The sequence below is a fragment of the Crocuta crocuta genome, unplaced genomic scaffold (genome assembly GCF_008692635.1).
Source record: "Crocuta crocuta isolate KB4526 unplaced genomic scaffold, BGI_CrCroc_1.0 scaffold322, whole genome shotgun sequence".
Classification (NCBI taxonomy): domain Eukaryota; kingdom Metazoa; phylum Chordata; class Mammalia; order Carnivora; family Hyaenidae; genus Crocuta; species Crocuta crocuta.
In genome coordinates, this window is record NW_027532592.1 from 3,633,747 (window position 1) to 3,655,317 (window position 21,571).

Genomic DNA, 21,571 nt, shown 5'->3' on the forward strand with positions numbered 1-21,571 from the left:
ATTGGCACAAGACCTGGGAATTCCCCGTTTTGCAAAGTAGTTTTTCCACATAAGCATAAGCTCATTGCAAAAATCCTTGGAAAAATTACAACTTAAGAACAAAATGAAGTGTCCCCCCCTCAAATCTAGAACAACTGAACGTTGAAATAAGTGACGGCGGCGACAGATTGTACTCCACCAAATAGAACAGAATCTATGATTGATATAAAGAAACCAATGAGTAAATGGAGAGAAGGAAAGCCTCTTCCTTAGGGTAGAAGATCACTTAATAAATTTAGAAGGAATTGTGGAATTAGGAAGTCGCCATTTGGCAAATAACATAGCCATAATTCAGTCAAAAATTCCCAGTGGCGGGGCGCCTGGAGGGCTCAGTTGGTTAAGCATCTGACTTCGAGTCTAACATGGGGCTCTGTGCTGACAGCGCAGAGCCTGGAGCCTGCTTCCAATTCTGTGTCTCCCTCTCTCTCTGTCCCTCCCCTGTTCTCTCTCTCTCTCTCTTAAAAATAAACCTTAAAAAATTAAAAAAAAAATCCCCAATGGCTGTTACAACTAGTGGGTGAAAGGTTGAGACGTGCACGTGGTCTGAGAGCCCCTCTGGGGGCAGATGCCTCTTGAATCAAATGAGTAAAGGTGTCCTCACCAGGGCTGGGACAGACTGACCCTGTGTGCTCTCCACACGATGCATGGAGAAGGACACAGATCTACCGTGTGGCTTTCCTGCAACGCTGTGTAACCACAGTCTGACCTGGAGAGAATCGCAGGCAAACCAAACGGAGGGACCCAGCTCCTACTTTTCAGAACTGTCCAAGTTATGAAAGACCAAGACTGAGGAAAGATTCTAGAATGAGGAGGATTTAAGAGCCGTGACAGCTGAATGCAATGAGAAATACAGAATGAGAACCGGGATCACAGCTTTGCTTCCTTTTTTTTTTTTCTGCAGTAAGAGATGTTATTGGGGGCCAACAGGCTAGACAGGATTAAGCCGACCAGATCATCGGGGAGCAAACTGGGGTGTCTGAGGGGCCAGTGTCTGCAACGGACTTTCAATGATTCAGAAAAGAATTACATACAAACGTATGAAAGGCATGAAGTGGCCCGTGTGAACACCTGGGCACAAGAGGGCAGAGGGGAGTTTTCCTTCTGTTCATGCAGCTTTCTGCACATCTGACATTGTCGGTGTGAAATGTGCGGAACAAATCAAAGCAACAAAAGCAAAACGCAAACAAACAATAAAACAACCCCACCAAACCAAAGACAACAACAACAAAAAAATCAAACACAGAATTAGATAATAAAAAATATACTAAAATCCCAGGGCTCTGGCCGGCTCAGTTGGTTGAGCGTCTGACTCTCCGTTTCAGCTCAGGTCACAATCTGAAGGTTTGTGAGTTTGAGCCCCATGTTGGGCTTTGTGTTAAGTGCAGAGCCTGCTTGGGATTCTATCCCTCTCTCTGCCCCTCCCCTACTTGCATTCTCTCTCTCTTTCTCAAGTTAAATAAACTTAAAAATAACAAACAGTAAAAGCCCACTAACTAGGTGTAAGTATGCTTTTTCCCTTTTCTTTCTTTTTTTTTAAATAAAAACATTGCACTGTACATATTGTTTATAGCCTATTTTTCCTTAGCAATATGTTGTGAACATATGTCCTTAACTCTTAAATATAAGATATTTGCTTCACATTTTCCTCTCTCACAGTAGGCTGCTGGATGACAGTCTTGACCCCTAAAGGCTTGACTTGATAAAGAAGTGTGAATTTCTCTCAATTATACTCTGATTACATAGAATGTTTTTTTTTTTTTAATGTGCTGTTAACTACTTTTATTAAGCCTCTGAAATTCTGTTCTGAAGAACATTCCTCCAATTTCTCTTTTTCTTTTTTTAAAGTTTTTTTTAAAGCTTATTTAAAATAATAAGCTTAATCTATTCATTTAATTTTGGGAGAGAGAGGATCCCAAGCAGGCTCTGCTCCGGTGCTGAGTCCAGTGCGGGGCTTGAACTCACAAGCCGTGTGATCATGACCTGAGACAAAACCAAGAATCGGATGCTCAACTGACTGAGCCACCCAGCATCCCAACTAATTTCTTTTTTTTTTAAATGATACATTGCTCCCTGCTATTCTATGGTTGTTCTTGATCTTAATGTGCTTTGGAAGGCAGACCAATGTTGTCTGGTCCCTGCCGTGCGCACAGTCTCTAGAAAGATTCCTGGCAGGCGCCCCATCAGGAGTTTTGCATGATTCAGGAATGAAGGGCGCAGCAGGAGTTACCATGCCCTCTTCCAAGGTTCACCAGTTCTGAAATCACACAACTAAGCAACCTTCCTCTTTTAACTCTTAAGTGATGAAGTAAACGCGAAAAAGAAATTACTAAGAACTCTGTAAACTGCTGAAAGCACAGGAGTCGAGAACAGAAAGAACGATCCTGGCGAAGCTTTCAGGAATTCAAGTCTGGGCAGGTAATTTAGGTTATGGCTCCTTGTGAACGTGCCCATCCCTGGAATAGCAGCATGAGGAGGAGGGCCTCACACACCTACACGTTCACACACACACACACATACACATACACACACACACATGCCCATGCAGACACACACCCTCACAGGACAGCGCTGGCCACCTTACACACACATGCATGCTCACACACGCTCATGCAGACAAACACACGCACGCACGCAGACACACATGCTCACAGGGCAGTGCTGGCTGCCTCACACACACACATATGCTTATGCACGCTCACACACACACTCACATACTCACACACGTTCACACACGCACACATGCAGACACACACGTTCACAGGACAGCACTGGCCACCTTATACACAAATACATGCACACTTATGCAGCCTCACACACACACTCATAGGACAGTGCCAGCCACCTTACACACATATGCACACTCACACATGCACACACACACACACACACATACGACAGCAACCAGTTAAAAATGAACCAGTTTAAAGCCTTGCTGATTCCAACTACTTCTGCTGCCAACAGGAAGGCTGAGCTTCTAAAAGCTTCTGCCTGAGTGAGCGGGATTTTGGGAGCTCTAACCTGGACAACTGGACTGAGCCGGAGCTGGCCAGAGGAAGTGCTAACTCTGGGCCAGAAAAGAAGTCACCCCAGGGAGGTTGGACGTGAGCTGTCTGGAGTCAAGTGGCATATTAAAAACTATGGTTTGGAAGCACATGTGTGCACATATGTGTGCGTATGGCATATTTTCTCCTGAGAGGGAGGGCTTGAGGGATGGGGAGAAACAATCAGGGAGGCTCTTTGCCTGGAAAACTGATGTATCCTTAGAGTAGTTCTAAAGTTCTTGGAGGAAAAAGAACCCACGTAAGAAAGCTTAATTTTCCTGGATTCAGGCCATCAGTGCTTGGATGGGTTCATTTCCACTTTCACCTCATTGCTCTTCTCTGTTTTTTTTTTNGGCGGAGCAGAGAGAGAGGGAAAGAGAGAATCCCAAGCAGGATCCACGCAGTCAGCGCAGAACCTGATGTGGGGCTCAAACTCAAAAACAGTGAGATCACGGCCTGAGGCAAAATCAAGAATCAGAGGCTGCACTGACGGTGCCCTCCNCCCCTCACAAACAAAAGTAAACCTCTCACGAGTCTATGATGGAGCAGAGCCGGGGCATGAACGACGCCGCGAGGTGGCAGTTGTGGAGGAAGACCCAGTGCGCGGGGCTGCTCAGGGCCGCCATGATGGCCTCCTCGGCCTTCGCCGCCTGGCCGCGGCCCAGGGAGATCACCGTCACGTGCTGCGTTCCTCCTTTCAACTCTTGTGCAAATTTCAGGAGTGTGCTGGTGAGGTCAGTCCCTGGACAACAGTGTGGAAACGGGCACACGGTTGTGAACTCATTCCATTCCCTCATAAAAACTACACCCAGTGGTGGTGAGGTCATGGGAAAGGTGCAGACATGGGGGACACAGTGTTTGGATTGCACACGGAGTTCAGGGTTTGGTTCTGTTACTTACTAACCGGGTGGCCTCGGTTTTCTAACATACGGTGGTGACAGTACCTACAGCAGCGACCGCTGGTATCTACTCCAGCATCTAGTCGTCCCTCTCTCCTCAGCAGCTGACCCCCAGGGTTACTCAGGATGATTGTGATTCCAGCTGAAAGACTTCATTTTTTGCAGTGAGGTAAGGGCATCTAAGTGTTGTGAACAGGCCTCGGTAGCAAAGTTTGTTAAATTGTTGTGTAATACGCCCTTTCTTCCATTCTATATATTGTTTGGAGTATGGGCGTGAGGGCTGGACCCCTGGCAGCCATCCCGGGCCATGTCCTCAGTAAGTGCACAGCACCTACTGTGAGTGTGTCAGGCACAGACTGGCTGCTTTACATAAAAGTTTACAGAGGAGGCAGCCTCCACATGGATGCACTTTCCTAAAGTCATTTTTTGCCTAATAGACTCAAAGTTTGAAAATGGTAAATCCTAAAGACATATTTGATCTGGAGATGATAACAGAAGATGAAGTAAAACTTGGGGTCTGTCGGGCAAAGACCAGGAAAAAAGCATTTGGAGTTTTGAGGAAGACAAGGGCTGGGTGGATGGGACCACTTTCTGATATATATGTATATTCAACCTATTAAAACCGTTAATAAGTGCAAGGGCAATCCCAACTTTCAGATTAATAATACGTGTTTAGGAGACATTTTCTGCACAGAAAATTAGTACTGGTAAGTTTTTCCATGGTTATGAATCTAGGAAACTGCATTCTTGGTTCTTTTATAGTTTTAGAAATATCCAGTCTTCATATAATTTAAACTTTTAATCAGTCCCTTTACCAAAATACGTAAATAAAAATAGGAAAATAATTTAAACATAAAAATACCCACCACAGAACCTACTTCTCTATATCTTTTTTTTTTAAGTTTATTTATTTTGAGAGAGAGAGCACGAGTGAGCTAGCAGAGGAGGGAGGGAGGGAGGGAGNAGGGAAAATCCCAAGCAGGCTTTGAGCTGTCAGTGCAGAGCCTGACGTGGGGCTTGAACTCACAGACCATGAGATCATGACCTGGGCCAAAACCAAGAGTCAGCCACTCACCTGACCCACCCCGGTGTGCCTTTCAGTGAGCCCCGCCTGGGCAGCTTACCAAGGGGGTGAATGAGTATCAGTGGAGTTCTGGCATTGGATTCCTCATATGACTCTTGCAAATTAAGTCCAGTTTGGAGACTATATTCATTTCCCATTTTTTCAGCTACAAACCTTCTCACTGAATTCTTTAAATGCTCTGGCTGAAGAATTTTTATCTGAAAAAGAGCACCCACAGGAAACTCCCTGTGGTAAAATGGAACCGAACAAGGAGGTATGTTCATTATTTACGTCCTCACAGTGTCACGCTGTACTTCGTGCTGGGAACCTCTAACGGGCTAGTGGCGGGGAGACAAAGGCCACGGCTCGTGGTCCTCACGTGGCCCTTCCTCGGTGCTGGGCCACTGGTGCCTCTAACTCTCACACTGTGACAGAGATCTTGCCTTGGGTGTGAAAACCCAGGTTACGGTCCCCGATTCCCTGTGGGCACTTCCTGCCCCGCTGTCCACATACCCCACCGTGTGCGGATGAGGGCCAGGAGCGCACCGACTCCTCCAGTAATAACGTGAAGATAAGCAGGCCAGCAACCTGGGTACGAATCTGGAAAGAACTCCAGAGGGACCGGAAGATTTTGGAAACTGTGTCCACGTGGTGAGTAGAGGTTCAGGACCCGTTGGAAGAAATCACTGCACATCTCGGAGGAAAGAGCTTTTGTGTGAAAACTGTTTTGTATCAACCTGTGTGCTGTTTAGGGAATGGTCACGGATTCTGTCCTGAGCATTTCCAGCACCAGAGAGCCCGTCGTTTAGGGAAGGGTTGAAACTGCGCATCTGTGTGGATGTCCGAGGCCGGACCATGGGAAGCCACTGTTCCAGGTCGAGAACTGTCAAATATTGGCAAAGTCACTGCTTAACATAGTATGTGTGACCGATATGTCAAATTCTGCTCTTTTCTGTTCTTCCTTGGAAAAATTAATCTTAATTTTATTTGACTTAAACGCAGCATTTATGTCTGTGTGTGTGTTTCATATTTTTAAAAAATCCCCCCCCTCAGAAATAAACATTAAAATTTTTTTAAAAAAAGGGTGCCTGGGTGGCTCAGTCAGTTAAGCGTCCGACTTTAGCTCAGGTCATGATCACACGGTTTGTGGGTTCGAGCCCCGCGTTGGGCTCTGTGCTGACAGCTCAGAGCCTGGAGCCTGCTTTGGATTCTGTGTCTCCTTCTCTCTCTGCCCCTCCCCTGCTCACACTCTGTCTCTCTCTCTCTCAAAAATAAATAGATATTAAAAAATAAAAAAAAAAGAAGAACAGCAACTATTAAAAAATTTATTTATTATGGGGGTGGTGGGAGGGACAGAGAGAAGGAGAGAGAGACTCCCAAGCAGGCTCTGTGTTGTTGCCACAGAGTGCAACACAGAGTTCAATCTCACAAACCATGAGATCACGACCTGAGCTGAAATCTAGTCAGATGCTTAACCAACCGAGCCCCCAGGCACCCCTGTGTGTATATATTTTTAAATGAATACCGGCTGCACACAGAACTTCTGGGGTCTGAGAGCTGAGCTCGCCGAGTGCGTCTGGTTAGTGGAAGCGTTAGAATCCACCGCGGGCGGCAGACAGCGAGGTGTCCTGACACGTCACGGCCGGGGGTGTCATGGCCGGGGGTGTGTCCCCCAGATGGGAGTGTGCCCCCCCTTACTTTACTGTAAGTTTGGGTTGTGCTGAACTCTTTCCTAGGCAGGCATGAGCAGTTCTGGAAAGTTCTCTCGTGTCCACGTCCCCCCATTGCGACAGCCTGCCAGGCTGTCGCAATGGGGAGTGGGGCGCTAACGGGACCCAGCCTTGTCCTGATGGGGCTCGGCGGTATCATCCTTCCCCCCTTCTTTCTAATATAGTCTCACTGTATTAGATCCCAATTCCTCTTACAGGTCAGACCCAGATTCAAATATTCTAACTCGATTTCTTTGTCCGTACACGTGACACTATCAGACCAGCTCTTCTGACCGTGGGTTTGGGAACGGGACGGTAGGCTCACAACGTTTCCAGCTCACACACGGAAATCATCTGGAGCTTACTGGGAAAGCTAATGCAGCTCAGGCTTCAGAATGGAGTTAGTTTTGCTGTTAAGGTGATACATACTGGCTCCATAAAATTCAAGGAATACAAAAGGAAGAAATGGAAAAATGAAGGTCCTATTTTCTAGAAAACCACTGTTGTTTCCTGCAGCTCCTCATGTTTCCTGTGCCCGTGAAAACATCGCTCCGTCTCCCCTCTTCCCGTAAGGGCATCCGCCCGCACAGACTGGTGTCCAGCGTCTGCATTAATACCGCTTAACTGTACCTTCGGGTTAGCCTGGTTCTCTCTCCTTGAACGCTCTGCAGTCTCGTCAGAGAGACCTCGTAGGTTCAAGTCCATTTGTCTGGGACAAATTACACTCGAAATGTTGAGAACAGGAAGGCAAAGTGAAACACGCCTCTAAGCCACATGCAGTGTTGGGGGCAGTGTCTCTCTGGAGTGAGTTTTAAAGTGTTACAAGAATAAAATCCAAGGCGGAAATCGAAGGGTTACTGGCTGTTTGCAGAAGTGGGGGGCTGAGGTGGGAGAGAGGGGGCGTTTCTCCCTCACTGAGCTAGACGGCAGGTGTGGAAATAAAAAGACGTTTTCGGGGGATAAGGATGAACTCGGAACAGTGTACTTGGAAGGGGTGTAGTGTCGGCTTCCCCCCAGGAGCTCGGGTCGTATACACCGAGTTTCAATCCCGGCTCCATTAGGCGATTTCTGAGTTCTGGCTCCCTGGCTCTGTGACGTGGGGGATACAGTCGCACTGACCCCCTAAGATTATTATGAGGGTTGAATGAAATACTGTCTGTAAAACACTAAGTGGCAAGTGTTCTGAGGGGCTCACAAATGATGCCCATTTGTACCCCCAGCCCCCCAACCCCCACCCAGATTCTCAGGTGGGGTATCCCCTGTATGAACAGTGGGTGGATGGATGTGGTGCTGTTATTAGCATTACTTGTAAAATCCATGTATTTCGCTAATAACGATTTACATTTGAATGGTTTAAGTTACTGATACGGCGCCCAAAGCACTGAGAACATCACTGCTTTGTCACAGTGCATCTTACCAAAATGAGTCTTTGAAATGGAGTGAGTTTCTCCCAGGGGAAATTCTTAGGCCTGTGTATTCCTTCATCTTCATTCAGAAGTTCAGCTAGATGTAATTCAGAGAAAGACACAGAGATGGACAGTCAAACGCCCTGGGTCACTAAAAAGACACCACGATGACAAGTCTGGCCTAAGGCTGTACATTTTTTTTTTTTAAAACACGGCTGACATCTCTTCAAGTGAACTTTATGCCCATGAGACTGGAGGCGGCCTGAGGTCACAGGTGAGGCAGACCTCAGGCCAGGGAGCCTAGGCTTGGCCAATGCTTTGTAAGCTGCTTCTGTTGCGTGCGGTTTTTCTGGTGAACGTAAACTGATAACTCTAGATCAGAGTTACCATCTGGTTAGAGATTTCTATGCGTAATCTACCTGTAACACATATGGGGACTGAGAGTTAAGTGGAAATGTAACAAGATTCCCAAATTTTGGAAAAACCAACTATTATACGCATCTGGTTGTTTAATCTGGCCCAGGATCCTCTGGGTCACCCAGCCTACGATAGCGGGGTGGGAGTGGGGGGGTGGGGGGGCGGCTGTTTTTCACTTCCAGCCATCCCTGATGCAGCTGTGCTTTCTACCTGCCTCCTGTCACTACTATTTCCCTTCCCCAGTGTCTAACTTTAAATGCAACTTACATGACAGAAATGGCTTTTTTTGACTAAAGAGGAAATAGGTTTGGTGATCTTAAAAAAAAAAAAGCCCATGATACACAAAAATCTAGATACAAATGGATAAATCTGTTTTTTCTCCCTAAAATAAAAAGATCTTTGCCTTACAAAACAATGACGTAAGGGGGAGGGGGAGAGCTTCTTAATCAGAACTGGAAATCAGGAGGCTATAGAAGAATGGAAAACAGATGTAATTGGCCACGCAGACATTTCACCATGGCTGGCACAGATCCCACAGATAAATCCAACAGACAGTGACCGAGTTTTAAAAATATTTGAATGAACAAGTTAGTATCCTTAACAAAACAAAGTTAATCATCTATCACACCAGTAGGGTTCCTACAGATGGCCAAAAAAGAATAACCAATTCAGTAGAAAAATGAGCCAAGTACATTAACAGGTAAGTCCAAGTGGTCCACGAACCTCTGAGAAGGTATTTAAATGTAGTGCTGCGGCAAAGGAAACAATCCATAAAACTAACAGGCAACTGACAGAATGGGAAAAGATAGTGGCAAATGACATATCAGATAAANGTTAAGCCAAAATCAGTAGCCCTCTCGGAATAGAGGAAGTCAGTGTCTCGCTGGTGGAAACAGAATACCACCCTGGACTTTTCAGACGAGCAAACCATTAACAGAAAAGTAATACAATTTCGATCCAGGAGTTCCCTTCCTGGCCTCCCGTCCCCAGGAAACGGAGCAGAGGAAATGCGGGTAAGGATGCGTGGGTTCCTTGTGGCGGAAATCCGGAAGGACAGCGGAGAGAAGTGTGGAGGGAGACACACTATGATGTGGATGGAGGTGGGGGGGGGGCGCGGGCAGGGCGCCCGAGGGGCAGACGCGACAGGGAACAGGTGTGCTGAAGACGGCGGTTCGGGGAGCGCACCTGCCACGACCTGTAAGGCGCGTGGGCGGCGCGCGTGGGCGGCGTGGCCGCGGCCTGATTTCACGCTCAGTCACGGGCGAGGTGGGCGGCGTGGGGCCGGCATGAACTAACACGAGCCGTGCTCACAGCTGAGCTACGTCCCCCCTTGGATTTTCTCCTGAGACACCGAGCCAGGAGTGTGAGCCGCCGGTGCGCACGCGCACGCGCACAACACGCAGAGCGCTCTCCTACCGTCCTGCACCGGAGCCTCTTCTGGAGGGAAGGGCGCGCTCATCAGGCCGTAGACGGCCGGACTGGTCCTGAAGGCGCTCCACTGGGCCACGTGGGACAGAAGGGACTCGCACAGCAGCGCGAACGGCTCGAGCTCGCGGCTGACGTACAGACACTGCTCCCATGCGGAGCCCGACAGCCACCCAAGGTGCCGCTGTCTGCAGGTTTCATACGCGTCTAATAGAGAAAGGGAAACGGCCGCATTAAAGGAGACGATACCCGGGGCGCCTGGGTGGCTCAGTCGGTTAAGCATCCGACTTCGACTCAGGTCATGATCTCCCGGTTAGTGGGTTCGAGCCCCGCGTCGGACTCTGTGCTGACAGCTCGGAGCCTGGAGCTGCTTTGGATTCTGTGTCTCCTTCTCTCTCCGACCCTCCCCTGCTCACGCTGCCTGTCTCTCTCTCTCTTTCTCAGAAATAAATAAGACATTAAAAAAATTGTTAAAAAAATAAACGAGACGATACCCTTGACCTTTGCATTACTCACCAAAAGCAGATGTTTAATAAATGTCTGTTGTTGAGGAAAAGTCATTTTGTGTAAAAATCAGTTATGTAAGTGGCAGCTTTTTATTGTGGTAAAAACACATGCCATTTCTCATCTTATCCATCTCGAAGTGTACAGTTCATCGATGTTAAACACGTTCATAATGTATCTCCGGAACTTTCCCTGCAAATCTGAAACTCTGTCCCCAGGAAACAGCCCTCCCCCAGCCCCTGGGCACCCCCATCGTACTTTCTGATTCTAGGATCCCAACTACTCCAGACGCCTCATGTAAGTGGTTACAGTCTTGGACTCCTTGTGACTGGCTTGTTTCACTCAGCACGATGTCCTCAAGGCTCATCCATGCTGTAGCAGGTGACAGGGTTTCCTCCTCTTCAAGACTGAATAATATTCCCTTGTACGCTTACACCATTCTGTTTATCCACTTAGCCAGTGGTGGACATCTGGGTCACTTGCACCTATTGGCTGTTGTGGACAGTGCTGCCGTGAACAGAGGTGTGCAAAATCAAGCTGAGACCTTGCCTTCAATTCTTGTGGATATATATCCAGATATGGTATTGTTGGATCATATGGTACTTTTAATTTTTTGAGGAGCCTCCATACTGTCTTCCATTAAGTGTTGAACCATTTTACATCCCACCAACCGTGCACAAGGTTCTGATATCCACACATCCTTGGAGCACTTGTTATTTTCTGTTTTTCTGTTCTGTTTTGTTTTACAGTAGCTATCCTAAGGAGTGTGAGACGATATATCATTATGATCTTTTGATTTGCATTTCCTGATCATCAAGGATGTTGAACATCTTTTCATATGCTTGTTGGCCATTTGTGTATCATCTTTAGAGAAATGTCTCTTCAAGTCCTTTGCCCATTTTCAAATTGGGTTATTTGATTTTTTTGTTGTTGCATTATTGAGTTCTTTAGGTACTCTATACATTAACTCCTTATTGACATATAATTTGAAATAGTTTTTCCTACTCCATAGGTTGCCCTTTGACTCCGTTGATTGTATCCTTTGAAGTTTTTAAGTTCAATGTAGTCCTGTGTGTATTTGCCTTTATTGCCTGTGCACTGATGTCTTATCCAAGAGCTCCCTGCCAGGTCCAATGTTAAAGTTTTATAGTTTTAGGTCTTATGTTAAGATCTTGAATCCATTTTGAGTTTATTTTTGTATTTGGCATAAGGATCCAATTTCATTCTTCTGCATGTGGATATCCAGTTTTCCCAGCTCCATTTGTTAAAGGGACTGTCCTTTCCTCCATTGAGTGGTCTTCTCATCCTTGTTGACGATCCTTTGGCCATATAGGTGAGGGTTGATTTCTGTTCTGTTCTCTCTGTTCTATTCCATGGGTCTGCTTCCCTGTATTTATGCCTGTACCAAACTGTTTTCATTACTGTAACTTTATACTATGGCTTGACACTAATAAGTATGATGCCTCCAACTTTGTTTTTCTTTTTCAAAATTGTTTTGTCTATTTAGAGTCCCTGGCAATTCTACATGAATTTTAGGAAGAATTTTTCTATACTTGCAAAAAGCACCTTTGGGATTTTGTTAGGAATTGCATTGAATCTGTAGATTGCTCTGGGTTAGTATGGACACCTTAACAATATTAAGTCTGACAATCCATGAACATGGGGTTTCTTTCCATTTATTTGTGTTGTCTTTGATGTCTTTCAGCAATGTTTAATAGTTTTCAGTGTACACGTCTTTCACCTCTTCAGGTTTATTCCTAAATGTTTTGTTCCTTTTGATGCTATTATAAATGGGTTGTTTTCTTAATTTCCTTTTCATATTATTTGTTGTTAATGTATAAAAAATCACCTGATGATGTATGTTGGTTTTGTATCTTACAACTTTGCTGTATTGGTTTACTAGCTCTGACAGGGTTTTTGTGGACATTTAAGAGTTTTCTACATATAAGATCGTGTCATCTGTGAACAAAGATACTTTTACTTCTTCCTTCCCAATTGGGACATCTTTTATTTCTTTTTCTTGTCTAACGCACTGGCTAGAACTTCCATGTTAAAAATAAGTGGTAAGAGCAGGGGACATCCTTGCCTTGTTTCTGATCTTAGAGAAAAATTAGTGTTTCTGATCTTAGAGAAAAATTAGTAGAATGTTAGCTGTGGGTTTTTCCCAAATGACTTTTATTGTGTGGAGGTACTTTCCTTCTAGTCCCAGTTTGTTGAGTGTTTTTAATCCTGAAAGAGTTGAATCTTATCAAATGCTTTTTCTGCATCAGTTAAGATGGTCATGGTTTTGTCCTTCATTCTGTTAATGTGGTTATTACATTGATTGATTTTTCTTATGTCAAAACGTCCTTGCAATTCCAGGAGTAAATTGCACTTGGTCACGGTGAATAATCCTTTTGATAGGCTATTGAATTTGGTTTGCTGTATTTTGTTGAGAAATTTCACATCTATAGTCATCAGAAATATTGGTCTGTAGTTTTCTTTTCTGAAGGAATCCCTGGCTTTGGTATCAGGGTAATGCTGGTCTTCCAGAACAAGCTTCAAGTGTTCCCTCCTCAAGAGTTTCAGGAAAATTTGTGTTTATTCTTTGTTAAATGTTTGGAAGAATTTTCCAGTGCAGCCATTTGGCCTAGGCCTTTTCTTTGTGGAGAGATTTTTGCTTGCTAAATCAATCTCCTTACTTGTTATAAGTCTGTTTGAATTTTCCATTTCTTAACATGATGCAGTCTTGGTAGATTATATGTTTCCATTTCTTCTAGGTGTCCAATTTGTTGGCATATGCTCATAGTAACCCCTATGATCCTATTTTTGAGCATCAGTTTTAATGTTCCTGCTTTCATTTCTGATTTTAATTATTTGAGTCTTGTCTTATTTTCTTAGTTTATGTAGCTTAGACTATTTTAATTTTGTTGACATTTTCAAGAAGCCGGCACTAGGTTTTGTTTTCTATTTTTTAATTCTCTATTTTATTTGTGCTTCACTATTTCTTGTTTCCTTCCTTCTGCTAGCTTTGTGTTTAGTTCTTTTTAATTTTTTCCTAGTTCTTTGAGGTTTACCTGAGACCCGTTTTTTAAAATTATTTTTTAATGTTTTATTTATTTTTGAGAGAGCGAGTGAGCATGAGTGAGAGTGAGAGAGAGGGAGACAGAGAATCCAAAGCAGGCTCTGGGCTCCCAGCTGTCAGCACAGAGCTCGACATGGGGCTTGAACTCATGAACCATGAGATTGTGACCTGAGCTGAAGTCATACGCTTAACTGACTGAGCACCCAGGTGACCCGAGACCTGTTTTCTTTTTGTTGTTGTTAGTGTATGCATTTAGAGTTATAAGCTTCTCTCTTCCCATTGCTTTTGCTGTATCTCATAAGCGTTATTATATTGTGTTTTCATTTTTATTTGTCTCAAGATATTTTCTAATTTCCCTTGTGACTTCTTTGACCCGCTGGTTAAGAGTATGTTATTTAATATCCACATGCTTTTAGATTTTTCATGTGATATTGATTTCTAGTTTCATTCCATTGTGGCCAGAAAAGGATACTAGCTATGTTGGTCACCTTGCCTGGAGACCCACGTCTCTAACTCAAGAGAGCGGTTACCTACGTTTTGGTCAAAACCTGGAATGTTGTGGAGACATGAAAAGTCTATTTCCTGACTGAGGAAGCTACTTGTGACATGTTATTAATTTGAAAAAAAGTAGGTGTGAGTCTGTTCAGCAAAGTCGCCGTAAAGAATACACATGAGTGTTCCTGTATGGATATGAATGTATGGAAAGAAGATTTATAGGGAGGAAAGCCGGTGGAAGGAAAACCCACAAAAATACTAACAGTGATGATCTCAGGACTGTGGAGTTACAGAAGATTCACTTCTTTCTGCTTCTCAGTAGATTGTACTGGTTTGCTTAATAAACACATTCTGCTTGTATCATAATTTGAAAAAAGGAAGCTATTAAATGTTGTTGTTTCTTTCAGTGCACTGGGGGTGTTTTTAGGGGTCCAAGTAGGTGTTTTTACTGCTGGCCTTGTCTCCTGGCCACAGTGAGGGGTTCGAGAGTAGCTCCCTGCCTGGGGCTGTGGTGCTTAGACCCACCCTCCTGGACAGCTGGGGTCTGGCCGAGAACTGCTGGGCGCTGAGCTGGGGGGACAGCGGTCGCTGCTCTTCTCATGGTGGCGCACAGCTACGCACATTTGCTGTTTCCTCAGATACCCCAGATACCCCTTCTGAACATTTTTATTGTTTTGGTTTAAGATTCTGGATTATTAAAAAATTATTTTAATGTTTTTATTTATTTTTGAGAGAGAAAGAAGTGTGAGCAGGGGAGGGACAGAGAGAGGGAGACACAGAATTGGAAGCAGGCTCCAGGCTCCAAGCTGTTAGCATAGAACCTGACACGGGGCTTGAACTCATGAACCCTGAGACCACGACCTGAGCCAAAGTTGGATGTTCAACGGACTGAGTCACCCAGGTGCCCCAAGATAGAGTTATTGTTTGTTTTTCATAAGCAAAACAGTCTTAATAAACTCATAAGAACATTTACTAACTCAACAGTCATTTACCAAACATCTGCATACCAGGCTTCAGTAAAATAAAGACAAATCAAAACTGAAACAAAACTATCCAAATGGCTGGTCTTCTCAAGAGCAATTCTTTTGTATTTCCCTTCTGGCTTCTAGGCTTTGCTAATATTCTCAAAAGACTTGACGGAGGACACTCCAAACCACCCCTCTTCTCCCTTGGGGAGAACATCAGACGGCCTTTGACTGTATACTTCCTGTGACTTAAAGTTACCACACAGGACAACAATGTGTCATTGAACCATACCCCTAAAAATGGTTAAGAAGGTAAGTTCTATGTTATGTGTATTTTACCACGATTTAGGAAATAAATATATTTTAAAATGTGCAACACAGGAGGATTTGAAAAGATTGCACATTGACGTGATTTTGCTAATCGTTTTGCATAAGTGTGCTTCCCGTGGTTCAGATTTTCAAGGGATTTTCATAAGAATTTGAGGGGGACTGTGGTTAGGAGGGGGAAAGTTTTGCTTTAGGTGGTATTTAATCTGTGTGTGTGCACATGTGTGTGTGTGTGCACGTGTGTGTGCGCAAGTGTGCATGCGTGTGTCCCTAATGACCAGCACTAGGCATTCAGTGTAACAGGTTAGGATTACTATAACCATAGCAAATGCCATTCATTTATCCATTCAGCAATTATTGAGCACCAATTATATGTCCAACAGATAAGGATACAGTGATACAGCACACTGACCTGAAGCTACTTTTAGTTGAATCCACAAAGAACCATGGACTTGGAGCACCTTGAACCTCTCCGGGTTTTTCAGGGAAACATGTTTGAGATGGTTTTGTGCTGAACCCAGAGCAGGTACCTTCTACTTACTATTAAGCTTACGCGGGGGCGGCAGGCCTTTAGCTTTCGTCAGCGTGTCGGAATGTAAGAAGATGTCCCATTCGTGGTCCGGGAGGGACCCGGGGTCGTGGTGCACCGGCCGGGCCCCAGCATTATTCTGCATGATCGCGGTGCAGAGCCGGAAGGAGAAACACAGCTTGTGCTGGTTAAACAGAGNTCTTGTCAGCACATCCGTCGCCTGCTGCAGGTGCCTCTCTAAGAGACAGTGGTCGCTCTCTAGTTCGGGCTCCCTGGGGGGGTCTGCGGCGTCGCAACCCGTTTCCGGAGGTGTGGCCGCCCTTTTCGGGGTACGCTCGGGTTCTCCGCCCCGGGGGACCACCGATCGCACGAACGCTCGGCGGAACCAGTCCAGGGGGAAGCGGTACACGGGGCTGAGGCGGGCGAGCCCGGCCACCAGGAAGTAGAGCAGGGCGCCCCGTGTGGCCAGCGGCGCGAAGCGGCCCCGCAGCGCTACGATTTCGCCTTCTGCCTTCTCTGTCACTTTGATGCGCTCTGCAATCTCACTAGAGGCCGCTTTGGATTTCCTTAGGATGTCCACAATTTCCTCGTCATCCAGTACACGCGCTGAAGTCAAAGATGAATTTGAGTGAGTAACAAACACTGGCATGTCAGTTCATCCTTCATCCTGAAATCTTTAAGAGTTTTTTTCCCCCAAGTTTATTTATTTATTTTGAGAGAAGGGGGGCGGAGGGGGGCGGGGGGGGGCGGGGAGCAGAGGGAGAGAGAGACAGAATCCCAAGCAGGCTCCTCGCTGTCAGCACAGAGCCCAATGCAGGGGTTGAATTTGCGAATTGAGAGATCATGACCTGAGCGAAGTCAGTCGCTTGACCGACTGAGCCCCCAGGGGACCCCATGTGGGCTCTATTTTTAGGGGACATAATAAGGAGCTGTTCCATCAGAAGGAATGACCCGCTAAACACAGAGGATATGAAAACCAAATTTCCAGAAAACAACAAGTGCCTCATTATTTCCTGTGATATACAGGAAATATTTCTATTCTATTCTATTCTATTCTATTCTATTCTATTCTATTCTATTCTATTCTATTCTATTCTATTCTATTCTATTCTATTCAGCACATACAGTTGATAATGACCAAGGGAATTGATTTCTCATTCCACTGTCAGGCTACAACTTACGTTTTGAAAAAGCACTGCTCTAGAAACACAGAATAATCCTATCCTTTTCGAATATTTTGGACGATTCTCAGATTTCCATGATCGATTCTATTATTTTATGAACAAAGCATTTGCATTTTCCCCAGGTGCTTCTGTTAATGACATGATTTATAGAGTCCTCACTATCCTGGCCACTCATCTCAGGACACGTGTTGGTTTGAAAAGAGGCCTCTTAAAATGTGGTATCTAGAACTAAACACAGCTTCAGACGAAATCTTACGGAGTGAGGGGATTATTACATTCCACACCCTAGATATCACATTCTTCTTGATTTCAGTGACGCTTTCTAAGTGATGTCTGGGACCCAGCTCTGGGCTGTCTTCCACAGTCCCCACCCCACCTGGGTTTCCCACAGTGTGTGTGGAGCACAGTAAAGATAACATATTTAGGAAGAGATAGTAAGGATAATCTTTTTACTAAAACTTGGAAAAAGGGAAGAAAAAAATGTACTGAGTTAAGGAGTCTATTTAGTTTTTTCTTTTCAAGAACAATTTTTATTATGGCCACTATTAGGGAAATTATAAATTAGTAAAAGGTTAGTCTTTTAAAAATCTCAGAGGGGCACCTGGGTGGCTTAGTCAGTTTGAGCCCCTGACTCTCGATGTTGGCTCAGGCCATGATCTCACAGTTTGTGGGATTGAGCCCTGTGTTGGGCTCTGCACTGGCAGTGTGGAGCCTGCTTGGGATTCTCTCTCCCTCTCTCTCTCTCTCTGCCCCTCCCCCACCTGTGCTCTTTTTCTCTCTCAAAATAAATAAATAAACTTAAAAAAGCCCTCAGACTCCACCACAAGGATCAAGTGCTAGGAATAAGCATCAAAGGCATAATGACAACTTACACTGTGGATGTGTTTTATCATAAACAACTTTCCTTTTGTCTCATTAAATCTATCTTTTGTCCAATGTAGACAAAAGTTATAGCAAAACATGACACGTGTCATATAGTGGTTCATGAAATGGGGCATCCGGAACCCCTTGGGAGCAGATAAGCCAGTGCAGCCCCAGGAAGTGGTGATACTTTCTCTTTAGTTGTTTAGAAATTATATTGTTAAAATGTAGAGGCTGTGATTTCTTAGCAATTTCTTGTGCTGAAGAGGAAAGTCCTTTCTGCTGCTATTTTAATAAACATCATATTTTAGTGGGACATGTATAAGTCACTGGATTATGTCCTTGTCTATTTTAGGTATGAATTCTTGGGAAACCTAATCTTTAGGTCTCTACTCTAACCTGATATGCAGAACAGACATCAGATACCTAACGTAAATGGCAGAGAACAGGGAGCATCGACTGGCCTCTGTAGGATTTTTCTTGCAACTTCCACTGACTGTCTCGTGGCAAATGGCCTATGGCATAACAAGCTAACCAGAGGTGCAAACGCATTTCATTTCAGAGATAGCGTGTTTCACCTCCATTAACCTGTTCAGTGGGAACTGCAGATCTGATATTTTTGGTACCGATGCAGAATATGGCCCTTAAGGCTTTTCTTCTGTCCTCCACAGAGTTAGCAAAGGTCTCCCAATGCCAGGAAATACCTTAACTAACCTTGTACGGTCTGCAGAATGTTTAACGTTGTTTCTTCTAGCTCTTCAAGAGCTACTGCATCAAGGGATATACTCTCCAGTAACTGGAAACGTTGATTTTCTAAGTGAGGAACTTCGTGATTTAATACCGTAGACAGGAGCTGACCCTGCAGACCTTGGAATGTTACGGCGAAGTTGATCAGAGTCACAAAGTCATACACCGACGGAGGGAAATGGGGGTTGTCTGCGTCTGTGGAAATGAACAACCTGAAGTATGAGAAAGGCGCCCGTTATTCGCAGGGTCCATGGAGGGAAAACAAAGGAAACTGATTTATGAAATAATGGAAATTATTTCTCCTGGAAGTACGCAAGGTGAATTTTTAGTGCTGTTCAGCCCTGTATGCAAAATAGGCTTTCACTTTATCCTATATGGATGTATTTGCTATTTACAATTAAAAATAAAACACAGCCACAGGTTACGTCCCGACCACAGTTGGTCTCCGCATTGGGGCAGATGAAAGAAAAGTGCTAACTACCCCGTAGGAGCCCTGACCTGCCCTTAGGGGACCGTCAGCACTGTGGTGTGTGCCACGGCCAGAAAGTGACAGAGCAGGGACCTGTGGCCAGTGTGCCCTCCGCCCTCCCCCCCCTCCACCCCCTCCTCACACACACAGTTCATACGTGGGCACCAGGCTGTCGATTGGGCAAAATGTAGCTTCATTCATTCCTGGGGCCGTCGCTCAGTCCGTGATTTGTATGCAGCTGTGCTCTGGAGAGCGTTTGAGGTCCTTGACGGAAAGACTCGTGTCTGGTCGCCTTTAACCTCGTGCTTTTACCAATGACGGGACCCCTTTTTTGAGTGATGCCTATCCAATCCCTGGGATGGGGATACTTGTTTTGAGGAACATACTCAACCGAAGGAGGGAGGCTGGGAGGGAGGACTCCAAGCTGTAAGAGTGTGGAGGGGCCCAGGGGCCGGGGCCCCCTGACCACCAGCACCACGTGAGGACTCAGAGTGTCAGGGCCCCTGGAACGCAGGTAGGCACACCAGGCTGGGAGCCAGTGAACCCGCCTTCTAACCGCTCTTGCTGATCACCCGCTACATAACGACCTGCTGATTATGAGTTCAAGGGGAGAGTGCTCCCGTGGGAACCGCATTTGTGTAGGATTAAGTCTGACTGTATAAATCCTTTGTGAGGTTGGCTGGCAGGAGGGGGGCAGATTCCTGACGGTCCCTAACTGCCAGGAACATGGATACACCGTTCTCATTGGGCCAGGCAAACACACTCTCTCTCTCTTTTCCCTCCTGATATCCAATATGGCTTTTGTTTTTTAAAGGAGCAGAAGCGTATTCTGCTGAAATCAAATGTGAGGCAAACAGATCAAGGGGGAAGGGGGTTGTCGAGTGGGGTCCAGCTTCCGGCTTGCCGGCGCTCTGCACACCTTTCTGGGGACCCCTCCTGCCCCCAGTTTTTATCAGGCACAGCGTGGAATATACTGGCTGGGAACGGCTTGATAAATACAACTCCGTTCTCTAGTCTGCGTACTGACGGGTGTGCCCGGAAACACACACAAACAAAACGTTCAACTGCAATCTCACTGCTTCCTCTGGGAGCAGCTTACCTGTACTGAAACACAGGGCCTTCTGGGGTATTTGTCTTAAAAAGTACAAACATGTGACTCAGTTTAGCTGTGAGAGACATTACCTAAAGTGGGAGCTGTCTTCATTCTCAGAGTCATCCACCCTGATGAGACACTGTCCTCTTTTCTGCTGGACACCTTTCTTCAGAATCGCCTGTAAACTTGGAGCTAACGGTTCAGGGAGGTTCTGAAAGATCCAACAGACAGGAGTAAAAAGTTCACCTTGGAACAAATAAGTCAGTTGAAAAGTCACAGCATTTAAAAATGTAAATGTAAATCTTTTTAGTATTTGAGTACCAAAGAAAGCCTGATCTGAATGAATGGAACATTGAACAGTCACTGTATGTATGTATTTATTATTTTTCCCGACAAGGTTACCTGTGACTAAAACTTTATTTTTTTATCTTTTTATTAATTTTTTTTTAAACTTTTATTTTATTTTGAGACAGAGAGACACAGAGCCCGAGTGGGGGAGGGGCAGAGAGAGAGGGAATCACAGAATCTGAAGCAGGCTCCAGGCTCTGAGCTGTCAGCAGAGCCCGACACGGGGCTCGAACTCACGGACCGCAAGATCATGACCCAAGCTGAAGTCAGCCGCCCAGGCGACCCTGATTAAAGCTTTTAGTCTCTATGCTCACTGCATACCGTCTATACTGCAGCTGCACGGAGTTAGGGGGTCTGTGGTCGGTGCACAGTCCATATTGCAGCTGCACAGAATTAGGGAGTCTGTGCTCAGTGCATACAGTCTATACGGCAGGGGCACGGAATTAGGGAGCTTGGCCATTCCGTCCAAATACCTGCAAGAGGACACTCCCTCCTGTCTTCACAGCATTCTCTATGGTTTGGATATAGCTGCCGTCCTCAACGGAGAGCTCCTGAAGCCTGGACCCTTCCATCCGCCGGATCCAGTTGTGCGCCTGCTTCTGCGGGTCAATCAGCAGTGGCCACTGCAGGCAGTTGGTGGTCAAGATGGCATTCTCGGTCGCGTACTGACCGAGCGGGAGCCCCTGCGAGTGCCACCGTTGGATCTGGAACGAGAGCGTGAGTAGGGGCACTCCTCCTACGCTTCCTGGTGCCTGCAGCGCCCCCTACGGGACACTGAGGGGTCCTGCGGGGCCGCTGCCTTCAGAAAAGTAAAATAATCTTGAGTGAGGACATGAATAATTTAAAACTCTGGGATACGAAATTCTGGGTAATTTTTCAGTCAGTTACACCTTTCTGTTCATTGGGATGGAGAGTGCCCCTCACAACAACGATGCTACGGGGGATGGACACAAAATGTGACAGGTGCCTGTTCCCAGGACGGTGGG

The 21,571-nt window shown here is 45.6% G+C and overlaps 1 protein-coding gene across 1 annotated transcript in view; it reads right to left on the minus strand.

Moving 5' to 3' along the window:
* Positions 1-21,571, minus strand: part of DNAH14 (dynein axonemal heavy chain 14) — a 293,744-nt gene that overhangs the window by 38,318 nt on the left and 233,855 nt on the right. Inside the window, exons 67-74 of the mRNA XM_077779923.1 lie at positions 21,059-21,289; positions 20,327-20,448; positions 18,643-18,887; positions 15,896-16,489; positions 9,991-10,206; positions 8,169-8,254; positions 5,104-5,260; positions 3,612-3,822 (exon numbers count right to left, since the gene is read on the minus strand). Coding sequence (XP_077636049.1) covers positions 3,612-3,822; positions 5,104-5,260; positions 8,169-8,254; positions 9,991-10,206; positions 15,896-16,489; positions 18,643-18,887; positions 20,327-20,448; positions 21,059-21,289 — 1,862 coding nt within the window. The remainder of the gene's footprint in view (positions 1-3,611; positions 3,823-5,103; positions 5,261-8,168; positions 8,255-9,990; positions 10,207-15,895; positions 16,490-18,642; positions 18,888-20,326; positions 20,449-21,058; positions 21,290-21,571) is intronic.